General features: G+C 37.7%; 1 protein-coding gene across 1 annotated transcript in view; it reads left to right on the top strand.

Moving 5' to 3' along the window:
* Nucleotides 1-13908, top strand: part of LOC146001781 (calcium and integrin-binding family member 2-like) — a 40391-nt gene extending 26483 nt beyond the window's left edge. The window contains exon 4 of the mRNA XM_083139502.1: nucleotides 12950-13908. Coding sequence (XP_082995628.1) covers nucleotides 12950-13060 — 111 coding nt within the window. The 3' untranslated portion in view covers nucleotides 13061-13908. The remainder of the gene's footprint in view (nucleotides 1-12949) is intronic.
* The last annotated feature ends 260 nt before the right edge of the window (nucleotides 13909-14168 follow it).

Genomic DNA, 14168 nt, shown 5'->3' with positions numbered 1-14168 from the left:
CCTACCTGTGGTAAATTAGAAATGGTCCTAGAGTCGTTTTCACGTTCAGAAGACACAATGGGCTCTTATGGGCAATGCTTTTCTTATGGGAAATACGAGCGCGCTGTTGTCAAATTTCTGGATTTACAAATTTAGCTTAAGTAAAATCGGTACCTGCAGTTTTTCAGGAAATTTTGTAGAGAATACGATGGTGAACACAAAAAACTGGTAACTTGCTTACATAATTTTAGATAAATTAAAAACGCAAATTTTCTGTGAAAACAAAATTTTTACATTGTTTTCATTTCTAACGTTGAAACATGCCGTAAAATTGAAGCTTTCATTATGAAAAAAATTGACACTGTTTTTTAATTGTCATAGGTGATGGTGGTACTCAGAATTTATCAATACTTTAAAGCATATTTGCATTAAAAAATGTTCAAATAAAGTATGTGGAGATTTTTTATATTCGTGCAGTAGAAAATGTCGTCGCTGGCCATTTTTTGTTCTGTAATTCCAAGTAAAAATTTCCAGCGACAAAGTTGTGGAGAAAATAATGAAATTATTTTTTATAACCATTCAAAGGTTCCCAGAAATATTACTTCCATGCATTTGGAGTTTCTTTTTAACCCGAACCGCGCGCGAAGTAAGGAGAAGTTGTCTGGCCATCTTGAGCTGACTCACCGCAGCATTCCGGCTAATCACCACCAAATTTTCGAGTTATTTTATTTCCATTCAGTAAAAATATGAACTTCATGCTGTTTGTTATAATAGAATTGAAATTACTTAAATTTAATAATTGACAATTATTTCCAATGCTGCTGTTGTGATCAACATTAGTGCTGTCGCAAATACACGTTGTTTTCGTTTACATTACTGTCGACATTAATACTGAAATGAAGATCACCTTTCAGTTTCCAACGTACACATAAATTCATAGACACCATATTAACCCTTGAAAGGCTTTCCAACACATGACAAAATATGGGGCTTCAAGATAGAAATATGACATGCCTTGCTTGAGTCATTCACGTCTTATCAGTTCACGTGGGCCATAACACATTTGTTTGTTTGGGTTGCAACTTCATCTAACCAATGTGCCAGGTTCCCCTTACTTGAGTGAGAGAGCTGCTTTGGTCTGTTTAGACTTTTTCCCTCTCCCGAAAAAGTGTTTTCAGTTGTGTGAGCTCTCAGTGATTTTTACTTTTTTAAGTGATTTCTGAAGTGTCATATTCGTGCATTACACTCGCGCGTGTAGTGATCGCAATGGATCATAGTAAAAAGGGTAACTGTAACGTTCACAGTATAAAATTAATATTAATATTTACATATAATTATCATTTTATATAAAATATGTAACACCTACATTGTGAAGGAAGCTCATCATTTCCCGGCGACATGAGCTAGCGCTGTATTGGCAACACTGTGCGGTTTCTCCATAAGCGCCGTTGTGTCTTCTGAACGTGAAAACGACTCTAGCTATTATCAATAGTTTTGTGATTACATAAGTCTATTATATTAAACTATTGATAATATCTAGACAACAATGAAAGAGAACTACATGAAAATTCACGTCAATACTCTAGAAGGAATTCTAAGCTGATGTAATGTTTCATATTTTGAAATATCCAAGAAGTTTTTCGAATGGAGAGGAAAATTTGAAAAACTTCGCCCATTTGCATGCCAAAGGTCCAGCCGAGCCTTAATACAGGGAACTCGCTTCCTGCGCTACGGGAATTCGTCCGGAATACAGGGATTTTGCTCCCTGTGCTACGGGGCTTAAGCCGTTAATACAGGGGTCTCAAGCATGTATACTTCTGGATTTAATAATTCTATTGACTTTCAATGGAATCGTTACAGCCCGAAGTGTCTGTGATACAAGAAGCATGCTGAATTTCGTCTTCATGGGTATATCACAGGAGATTTTTATTAAAAATTCTGATTAAAAGCGCAATAAAAACTTCCTGTTTGTGACAACAAACAAAATATGGAAATTTCATTCAAACCATTTTGATCGAATCCTTAACATGTTAAGCTATAGCAACCTCTCGGTGGGTTTGGAAATATTTAGCAGGGCACGATACAGCGAACGGTCTAGCACAGAATGAGAATAATTCAGTTTGGAAGAGCTCGACCACCGAATATTAATAATAATAATATTAAATTCTACATTAACGACCTGATACCGCCTATAAACATTTCTGGCGACGCCATATCGTCCATTGAGAATGTAGATATTCCGTCTCCAAATTGTAAACAAACGAGATATGGTTGTGGTCTGTTTAGGATGTTCATATCTGCTATCGTCTAATGTCTACATACAACCAATACTGATATACTGAGAGTGTTTTTGGCTCATTTACAAAAATTTGGAAACAACCTTGAGAATGCAAACTCCAACAGCCAATGAAACCTGACAATTTCCTCAACCAACCACAAGCGGCATCTGAGTATGAGACAAACCACTTGCATTCTAACCTCAGTCACTTGTGAGAGCTGCTTAGAAGTAGTAGTGGACTTCGGTTCATGCTTTTGTTGTTAAGAGACACAATTTTTTAATAATAGTGGAATTGATTGATTAAAGTTATTTATTTTACTTTAATTAAATTGTTAGGACACTGGCACTCTCGAATCAAAGTTAGTGTTGCGTGCAATTGTTCTGTGTGAAATTTCAATAATTAATTACAGCATAAATACCTAATCCGTACGTCTTTCTAGAGAGGCTTCAATATATCAGCCTTTGCAATGATACAAACTTTCAGCGCAATGGTGGCAAACCTCCAATAAACATATCATGGCGAACTTTAAAAGTCTCTCCTGAAAAATGAAGGTAGTGTCTGCTGCCACGTTGTTCTTCTGCTGGAACCTCAAAAGAGATGCGGGTTGCAGCAGACTCGGTCTTTGTTTTATCGTGATTTCATCATGCTATGTATGTAATTACGTCTGTAACACATACTGTGAAGCTGTAGCGATTACTTTCACAAAAATGCTTTAAGATTAGGTCCCTTAGCATTCTTCTAATAATAAACATAAATGCTCTCGTAGTTGGGTTAGGTTCTGTTAGCATTAAAATAATATTTCTAAATGCTTTCTAAAGAAAAAGTTCTAAATTACCTGTACATTCATTCCCACTAATCATAAACTTGCATTGTTCTCGTCTTCATCCGTTCTTAAGATTTGTAACATCCTTTTAGCAGACGAATAGCGTGGTAGGAGCAAATTTGACGCTTATTCTTAGTGCTGACTCTGCCAAAAATGAAATATTGGACATAGAACATTTACATTCTCAGTGGGCGATATGTGGTAGCAAACGATTTTCACTGAAGTTGCTTCCACATCTGAGTTCCACTTTCAACAGCCCTCCCCTTCCTTGCCAATGGACCCATCTACTCGGCGCATGCGCAGTTTGGTCCATAGTCATATGTATCGCAGGCGGACTGTACGCTACCGTTGTAGCCCTACTATTTGTTGCAGTGTGAAGTTATCCATTTTGAGCTTGTGGGTGGGCTCTAAAAGGTGCTACCCCGACCAATCGCAATGGAAGAACAAATTACAACACTAATATTAAAGCAAAATAGGAAATTAAATTATACAACTTACAGAATCCACAACTTTTTTCATTTCATCCGGCTTCAGCTGACGCAACTCTGCCGTGTCCGCCACTGTTGTTAGGCGATGAATAATTTCTGCGATGTCATACTGATTTAGGCAGTTGTCTCCGTCAAAATCTGTTATGGGAAGAGAGATAGTGTTATTTCTAAGTTGGCAATGGCTCGGATTCATGGGCCAATAAAAATATATAAAAAATTAAAAATATAATTAAAATAATAATAAATATTATAAACTAATAAAAATAAACCAATTATATTCCAAATTATTATTATTATTATTTCATTTTTTCCATTTCATGCAGATAGTTGAAATCCACAGTCATTGTATTTTAGTAACTCTTGCATACCCCATTCAAGAAAAGGCTCTAAAAGTTATGGAAAAATTTTACTCGTGATATTTATGTTATGTGACCTCTCACCTAAAAATGTATTAAATTGTAGAATATGAAAATAACCTGGTTCTTATATTTGACACTAATTAAAAATTAATGAAGTTTTTCCTTTGGTTATTCTGTTGGAATACTTACTACATAAACTTTATTTATGTTATTAACAATAAAAATAACAAACTTTATGCCCATGCTCGGATGAGATTTTCAGGATCAACTGTGCTTCGAGGAAATCGTAAGTTTCTGTTTTAACAAATCCAGTGGCTCAGTAATAATCCAGTATGGTAAAAAAGTTATGTTTTGTCTAACCACCTGCAGAGCTGATGGGACACACATTGATGATAGCTGTCGTTTGCTTGTCGCCATTTTAAATCCTTCACATGAGATTGATACAGACATGGGTAATGTTTGGTAACTTAGTATGTTGTTCATGGATGTCTAATTACAATTTGGCAATGTTGGGTGAATTATGACCCAATCTATTCAAGATAAAAGATTAAAACATTCCAAAAAACAGAAAAATATGTCTTTGTAGAATAATCTGAATTATTGGAGAACAGACAAATAACATTTCTTCAAAAAGATTATGAATGAATTTCTTGTTTGCTGCTGTTGAAGTACCGTTTCCTTGACTTCTATAGGTTCTTTTGCACTTCCGTTGGTTTTATTGTAGTCTTGTGTTTTCCTTTGCGACTGTCCCTCAAGTAAAAAAAAATATTTCTCGTATTCTTACATATATAAAGATTATACGAGAAATAACTTTACTTAAAATTTATATTTATCTCCATGTAGCTATATAAATTTAAAAGAAGTCGTAGAAATGTGCGGATTTGCAGTACTTTCCAGTGTTTCCGCCAATATAATTATTATATTGTTTTATTTTGTATTTATTGCCTTGATCAAATTTAAAGCCGTGATGAAATTTTGACCAGGCAACAGAGATCAGTCGCACTACTGCCATCTAGCGGTTAACATTAAGAAACATGACAATTACCGTAGTGGTTATGCAAATACCACCTCACCAACTGCATAGTGGTAATGTAATCAAGGGGTCCGTAGTTCTATAACCGGTGGAAGCACTTACTGGTTTGGATCCCACTTTGAAAGTACAGTAATGTATAAAGTGGAAAGAATAAACTAACTTATTTCTAAAAGGAGTATTACGTGTGTTTCTTACAGTTCCGACAACAACCAATAGATGTCACACTGTACATGGTTTCGTTTCCTGCCCTCTTGCGGTTGGAACACGAACTTCGAAGTCGTCAGAAGCAATACTAAAAGAGTCTAGAGTCGTTTTCACGTTCAGAAGACACAACGGCGCTTATGGAGAAACCGCACAGTGTTGCCAATACAGCGCTAGCTCATGTCGCCGGGAAATGATGAGCTTCCTTCACAATGTAGGTGTTACATATTTTATATAAAATGATAATTATATGTAAATATTAATATTAATTTTATACTGTGAACGTTACAGTTACCCTTTTTACTATGATCCATTGCGATCACTACACGCGCGAGTGTAATGCACGAATATGACACTTCAGAAATCACTTAAAAAAGTAAAAATCACTGAGAGCTCACACAACTGAAAACACTTTTTCGGGAGAGGGAAAAAGTCTAAACAGACCAAAGCAGCTCTCTCACTCAAGTAAGGGGAACCTGGCACATTGGTTAGATGAAGTTGCAACCCAAACAAACAAATGTGTTATGGCCCACGTGAACTGATAAGACGTGAATGACTCAAGCAAGGCATGTCATATTTCTATCTTGAAGCCCCATATTTTGTCATGTGTTGGAAAGCCTTTCAAGGGTTAATATGGTGTCTATGAATTTATGTGTACGTTGGAAACTGAAAGGTGATCTTCATTTCAGTATTAATGTCGACAGTAATGTAAACGAAAACAACGTGTATTTGCGACAGCACTAATGTTGATCACAACAGCAGCATTGGAAATAATTGTCAATTATTAAATTTAAGTAATTTCAATTCTATTATAACAAACAGCATGAAGTTCATATTTTTACTGAATGGAAATAAAATAACTCGAAAATTTGGTGGTGATTAGCCGGAATGCTGCGGTGAGTCAGCTCAAGATGGCCAGACAACTTCTCCTTACTTCGCGCGCGGTTCGGGTTAAAAAGAAACTCCAAATGCATGGAAGTAATATTTCTGGGAACCTTTGAATGGTTATAAAAAATAATTTCATTATTTTCTCCACAACTTTGTCGCTGGAAATTTTTACTTGGAATTACAGAACAAAAAATGGCCAGCGACGACATTTTCTACTGCACGAATATAAAAAATCTCCACATACTTTATTTGAACATTTTTTAATGCAAATATGCTTTAAAGTATTGATAAATTCTGAGTACCACCATCACCTATGACAATTAAAAAACAGTGTCAATTTTTTTCATAATGAAAGCTTCAATTTTACGGCATGTTTCAACGTTAGAAATGAAAACAATGTAAAAATTTTGTTTTCACAGAAAATTTGCGTTTTTAATTTATCTAAAATTATGTAAGCAAGTTACCAGTTTTTTGTGTTCACCATCGTATTCTCTACAAAATTTCCTGAAAAACTGCAGGTACCGATTTTACTTAAGCTAAATTTGTAAATCCAGAAATTTGACAACAGCGCGCTCGTATTTCCCATAAGAAAAGCATTGCCCATAAGAGCCCATTGTGTCTTCTGAACGTGAAAACGACTCTAGACAACAGTGAAAGAAAACTACACGAAAATTCACGTCAATGCTCTATAAGGGATTCTAAGCTGATGTAATGTTTCATGAATGGAGAGGAAAATTTGAAACATTTCGCCGATTTGCATGCCAAAGGTCCGGCCGAGCCTTAACAGCGGAACCCCCGTGGCACAGGAACCGAAATCCCTGTATTAACGGCGGAAGCCCCGTAGCACAGGAAGAGAATTCCCTGTATTAACAACGGAAATCCCGCAGCACAGGAAGCGAGTTCCTTGTATTAACAGCGGAAACCCCGTGGCATACGAAATAAAATCCCTGTACTCACGAAGGAAGCCCCGTAGCACAGGAAGCGAAATCCCTTTATTAAAGGCGTAAGATACTGTAGTATAGTAAATTGACACCACTCGCTGTCTGGTTATATTGAAATACCTCGTAATTATAATTTCTTGCTGAATTCGTCTACGAAACCTCATGATTTATCCTCAATTTACAAATTCCAATTCCAATTATTTTTAATCGGTAGGTAAGCATCGCACATCACCCTAACAGTTGAGCGAATAAGACTTACTAAACACCCTGCAGCTCGAACCGAATAAAAAAAAAACAAGGGGGAGGTAAAGTAACGGAACAATGAAGGTGGATGATGAATGGAAACCAACTCTTGCCGCAAAGTCCACTCCTGTCACGACAATACAAACGTTAATTAAAAGAATTAGCAATGCTTGCACGGTGCATTATCCGAACCACGCTCTCCAGTGAAACTTCTAATCATTCCGATTAGCATGCACGTAGGAGACTTAAATTACACCCTGCCCTTGATGGATGGATGTGACACAAAACGTGTCTCCAATTTCCTTTCCTTTTCTGTCCTGCTGTGATTCTAGGCACTTTTCTTTTGTCACACATTTCGTCCGTATGGTTTCCCATCGTGGGAACGCTCTGTTCAACAGATCTACGGATATGTGAACGACTGAAAAGCTATAGTTCGCGGCATGTAACTTGTCTCGCTTCCCGCCAAAACTTTACTCCAGTAGGTGAGAGCGCGCGAAATGGATAGCCAATCGGAATCCGCCTGACGAAATGAGCAACCGGGCTGGTCGCTAGAGGTATAGTCCGATTACTTTCAAAACATCTCCAGCTTCCTGGGCGAGTCTATCAAGCGAGCCTACCAACAGTGTAGAGCGTGAGCGGGAGAGCGAGCGATAGGTGCTGGGTTGAGATGACGTCAGCGGCTCGCTTCTTGATTGGAGGCTTCGGAGCTTTTGACTCGCTCCCAAGCTGCAAATGCAGAACACCCAGAGATGTTACGAAAGTAATCTCACTCTACGTGTTCTCCTTTACGTAAAGAAATTATGGGGGAAGATATACCGTTACAACTCATGAACTGCAGAGGATATTGACCAGTGGCGTAGTAAGCGGGGGAAAGGGAGGAAACATACCCCTCAGTATTTCCCTGAATTTGCTGTTATGCTGTGGGCAACAGGATTAATGAACACAACAGTCGGAAGAGTGCTATTTTTTACTGTACATTTTTTTTTAAAAAAAAATATTGATTGTATGTATTATGTGGCGTCATTGATTATAGTTGTGTCATTCAATCACCAATCACAGATATTATATGAATGAATTTGTATCATATCCGATTGCCGTGTTTTAATATTTTTCCTAGTACTTGGTGATACAGCAAAAAGAAAGACATAAAAAGCAAAAAAGTTAGTATTTTTTTGTTGTCCAATATTTTCTTGGGTTTAAAATTGGCCTGAGTAGTTTAAGTAGAATATTAAGTTGTGTATTTAATGGTGATAGATATAGCCTGTCCTCAGGTCCATGATTTTTAAGTTATCCTTTGCAATTGTAAGGTAGGTGACGTTAATAATTAATAGATTGATTTAATTATTATTAGCAATAATATTTTTGATGGGGGATTTATTAATTTATATTGAGTGGAATATTACATGGCTCTAATATTATTATAACAATAGTGTTTGATTGAATCCTTTTAATTTATATGCAGCTAGTAATGTATGGTTGTTTATTTCATTGGTTATTGTCAAGGACGTATTTTGGGGGTCCAGGGAGTCCGCCCCCCCCCCCCGATAGACTTACCAAGTACAAAAATAAAATAACGAAAATGTACTTTTCAGTATAATACTATACTCGCTTATACTATAATCGATGGGTATTTATTTCGTATGAGCTGGGAAGGCAAGGGTTATTATATATATATTATTATTATTATTATTATTATTATTATTATTTAGATCAAACTACTACTTATGATAAAATACATAAAATATTAATCAGGAACTTTACTTTTCGTCAACTGGATCTAACGTTGTACTTTTTTATTACTCAATAAATATTCAATTCTTTATCTATTTCACATAAACTTACTTTGTTTTTTATACAACATTTGGCGATCTTAAGTCCACGCAAGCTAGATAATAAATATATGATGTTATATCTATATTCTTACACCATCTTTTTACGTATTCATGTAATAATAAAAATGCAGTATTAATAAATTAACATATTTTAATTAATATTTAACATAATTATTGTAATTTAAACATTATTATTATTATTGAGACACTTGGATCGGACCCCCCCCCCCCGTCGAAATATATTTCTAGATACGTGCCTGGTTATTGTGTAACTGTTTTTCGATAATCGAAAGATATCAGCGCTGTATGTGTGTGCGCATTATTTATGTCGTTGTGGGGAAACTGTTGAGTTCTCGACACCCAATCTCGCCTTTGAAGGTTCTATAGTGTAAATCACCAACCCTGAGACCTTCTGTAAACAAACGGTCTCACCAATTCGATGTATCACTCCGCGTCAGCTGATTCATGACCGCAATCATCTGCTGTTACACTCATAGTTCGCCGCACCTATTCATTTTATATAAGAGCCTCTGAATGTGAGAATCCGCTCTCAAAACATCAGACGAATATGCAGCCGCATACATTGTTACTCTCCCGGTCATTCTCTCTTTCATAACCCTTAAAACTGCAGACATTGACACACCACTGCACTGGGATACCAACTTAACCACTTCTTTTACTGGTTTCTCAGGATACCACTGACAGAACGTTACATAAATATTGAGTAGAATCTGTTTCTCGGCCCTTTGGTGCTTTGAAAACAAGCTCGGAGAACACAGAGACCTTCCCGCACGCATAGAACTCGGTATGTTATTTTTCTAAGGATAAGTCAGGCAATATTACTAAGTTGTACTACTTCTTTGCTGTTCACATGATCATTTTTAGAAAATAACCAATGTTATAAAATATCATTATCTACACAAATCTCTAAGCGCATTGAAAGTTACAATGCATATTACTACAAACTGTTCACACTTACCTTGCCTTGCCATGTCACCAAGTTGTTTTACGAAGTGCACTATATTTGGCGGAACAAAAATCGTTATTAGGATGCTTGTCAAAGTTTCCAACCGCAATAAATTTACGAACTTTTTGTCTTGTTTTGATCATCATCAATATATTTATTGGACTTACAGCAATGCATATGGCTGTTTATGCCCATTATATATTTTATTTACATAAGATACAATTTACATAAAATCTACAAACAAATTTCAAATACACTCCTATCTATATCATCCTTAGAAATATACATTACCATGTTATATCATTTTGTCTAATAAATGCAAGTAAAATATATTCAATTCGCATGCAAGAAAGAAGCCAAATTTATGGGAAATGATTACTGGTGCAAAGAGTTAACCATAAAGGTGAAGCAATAAGTAAAAAAAGAAAGAGCATTGGGTTTAAAGTGAGACGTCATTTGAGGCAGCTTATCCCATACTACAAATTGGCCATTGTTTTACCTTACGTAATGAATCCTGTAACAACGCTGGATTTTCGTGTGGATTATTTTACTTCTATGAGTTTGCAATGCTTTCTGCATGCAGGTGGTTTTGTTTACAGAAGGTGTCAGGGTTTGTGATTTGAACTTTAGGTTCAATTCAGCGCATAGCCACTAGCCAGGCACATAGCGTGGGGTAGGCTAGGACGGCTGGAGCCAAGGGCGCCATGCACAGAGGGCGTCATTTGAAACTTTTTGTTTAAGACGACAAAGTCCGAATATGTGGCGGAGAAATTTACACTTGGTAGATGGAAGCGGAGAAGGAAGAAATGCAAGTTTTGACTCGATATTCTCTTCCTTCTTTTACTTGTAGGCTTATATCTGGCAACACACTATTAGAATTTTTTTGTTTCTGGAAATTAGTGAAGTACGTTTTTAAAGATGTTCTTCAGACACTAACATGTAACTGAAATATCCTTAAATGTGGTAAACTTTTCTCTTTCTCTCTCTCTCTCTTCCTTTCTCTCTCTCTCTCTCTCTCTCTCTTATGTCTTTCTTTCTCCTTCTCTCTTCCTATCAGAGGGAGGAAAGAATGAAAGAGGAGAAGAGAGAGAGAGAGAGAGAAAAGAACGAAAGAGGAGAAGAGAGAGAGAGAGACCAGGGGCGTATATTCCAGGCTAGCTAGGCTATCTGCGAAGCCTGAAGCATAGAAAGTAAAATACTGCAGAGACATCTCTTAGAAACTGTGTGAATTAAACTGATTTCAAAAAGAAGATAATGGCGATTCTGAAGTTGGCAACCTGAATTCTTAAGAGATGGCAACCTGAATTCTTAGGAGTTGGCGAGCTGTATTCTTTGGAGTTGGCAACCTGAATTATTAGGAGTTGGCAACCTGTATTCTTAAGAGTTGGCAACCTGAATTCCTAGGAGTTGGCAATCTTAATTCTTGGGAGTTGGCAACCTAAATTCTTGGGAGTTGGCAACCTGAATTCTTAGAAGTTGGCAACCTGAATTTATATAAGTTTGTAACCTGACTAGCGTTGGGACGGTAACGTGGCTTCCTTGAAGACGTCAAGAATGAGTCTAGTCTTCTCCCTTGCTCCATAGCCTAGGACCAGGTGTCATGGTGAGATTGCCCAGGTCCTAGGCTCAGCATACGCCACTGAGAGACCTACACACACACACTCTCTCTCTCTCTCTCTCTCTCTCTCTTCTTTAGAGAGAAACCTAAATATTACTTATATTGTTTTTAATGAGTTCTTCTTTGTTTCCTCATTTCAAAATTTGTATGAAGTAAATATCGCAAACTATGGCATGAGGGGAAAATATCGAAGGACGCACGTACAATGACGGTGCTTGGTACTGCGGGGAGGCGCCAAATCCTGCCTAGGGCGCCAAGATATCTAGCTATGGGTCTGAGTCATTTTCATCTATTCCATCTAATCACCATTCATCCTCATGGTCGCGATCATCTTAACCAGGCTAGAAAGGTGACGTTAAGGAATAAAAATAACTGCAAATACCCATACAATGTAAGTGGGCTGAACTCACCCCTTCTTGAAAGACGTTTGTGTGCCTTTCGTGCCTCGTGGCAGGATGCGTTATATCACCCGGATGAATTATTGTCTAACGAAAATCAACAAAGAGAAATCGGAACCTTGACCTTAACTCGAATCAATTCCAGCGATTGCAAGGCCTCCGCAACAAAAGGCGGAGGAGGAAGGCGCGAGGAGATGGCTTGGCCTACTTTTCCGCCCCCTTCTCGACACGTTCTCAACCTTGAGTGAAAACGTGGAAAATTAACAAACTCCACTTCTCCGATCTTTCCGTTTCAAAGACACACACGTTGTTTAATTACAGTACAGAGAGGTAGGTGATGCTGGCTTCGAATTTGTGAACTAATACAGGGTGTATCTGAAACATCGCATCCCGTTTCGGTTTATCAGCACCTGTCAATCGGACATGACAGCTGTCCGCCATTTTAGGGAAATTTTGCAACTGAGGGAAATTTTACCAAAACGGTACGTTTCCGGACATGGGTTCCTTATCAAAACTTCATCTACTAAGTCCCCTCAACAACCCCTAGAAGTGTGTAATAGGAATTCTGAATCGCTCTGTATACAATACTTAGATTGTGACTGTCCGTGTGGCAGTACAAATAATAGCAATGTTATTTTAATCCCATCATTGATAAACTTATACAGCTTAGTCTTTATGCCGCTATCTTGAAAATCCATCAAAATACTGAAATGTCTCGTGTGCGCTTGACTTCTAATAAATATTTTCCTCCAATCACAAGGACATCTATATTTATGTACGTACATCTCTGCCCCTTTTGCCTTAAAAAAATCGATCCTGAATTATTGAGGAATGTGTCCCACTTCTTAATACCTCCGAAAATCTGTTCTAACTTGCCAATTTTTTGCATTTTTCCTTCAGATACTGGAAGAGTGCGATTTGGACAAGACTGGCGCCATCGTTTCCAAGGAGTTTATCCACACCATCAGCAAGATGCCTGATTTTGCTTCTGTTTTTCGAATTCGATTCTGATTTCCATTTTAAACTCTGCTTAATCCTGAATTTACTACCGTTTCCGGTCCTTAATCCTTTTTCCCTTATTGACATTCACCAATGATTCCAATTTTTCTACAGCTTTGATTTCCTGATGCTTTCTGCTCATATTTGGCTACTGTCTGCTGATGGTGTTCTGTCCTTGTTCTTTCTTGTAGCTACTACTGTTTGCTGACTGCATTGTGTCTATTGTAGTTATCTACTGTTTGCTTACTGTGGCTTTTACGCTGTAACTACAAAGGCTGTCGCAGAGTAGGTGAGACAGATTTTTTCCTGGCTTGGCAACACTGCGTATGAATTCGGCACTAGTTGCGTCGTGTAGGATGACTCATTCTGTTTCCGTAGCAAGTTGTCACATGTTGCGAAACCACGTTAGTGAGCAGCTGTGTTGATTTACGTGGAACGTGTTTCGTTTACCCCTCCAGGTTTTTGTGTATAACATTGCTTTTTGCGATGAGTATTCAAGATGAACAGCGACATTCCATAAAATTTTATTGGCGTTTAGGGAGAAGTGCTGCGGAAACATGCAATGTTTCAACAGGCATATGCCGATCAAGACAGACTGAGTAGAGCCACAGTATTATCAAGGAGTCATTGAGACTCTGCGCCAGCACGTAGCAAAAAAGAGGCCGCATTTGAAGAACTCCTTCATATTGCACCACGATAACGCACAGCCGCACACCGCGCGGGCTTTTCAGGATTACACGACGAAGAATTTTCCCGCATCCAGCATACAGCCCGAACCTTGCACCCTGCGACCTTTGGCTATTTCCACTTTTAAAGGCCGCTATACGTGGTCGTCATTTCATGACGAACAAAGAACTGATCACCGCAGCGCAAGTTTTCTTCAGTTCGCTACCTGACGACGAATTTTCAAAGACATTCACAAAGTGGCAGGAGCGTATGGACGCTTGCTTAGCTGTCAATGGTGCCTATTTTGAAAAAGATGTACGTCTACTCGATATGGCTGATTCTGAACAAAAATTTTGTGGTTCGTAATTTTTTTTGTTTCATTTTATTGATTCTTGGAGGGGTCCATGTACATGCTTGTCTTTTAACTGCTACGCAGTCACGACTTTTTGCCCTA

This window comes from Lepisma saccharinum, chromosome 17 (assembly GCF_977018435.1).
Source record: "Lepisma saccharinum chromosome 17, izLepSacc3.1, whole genome shotgun sequence".
Taxonomy (NCBI): Eukaryota; Metazoa; Arthropoda; class Insecta; order Zygentoma; family Lepismatidae; genus Lepisma; species Lepisma saccharinum.
This window is presented reverse-complemented; position numbering and strand designations above follow the sequence as displayed.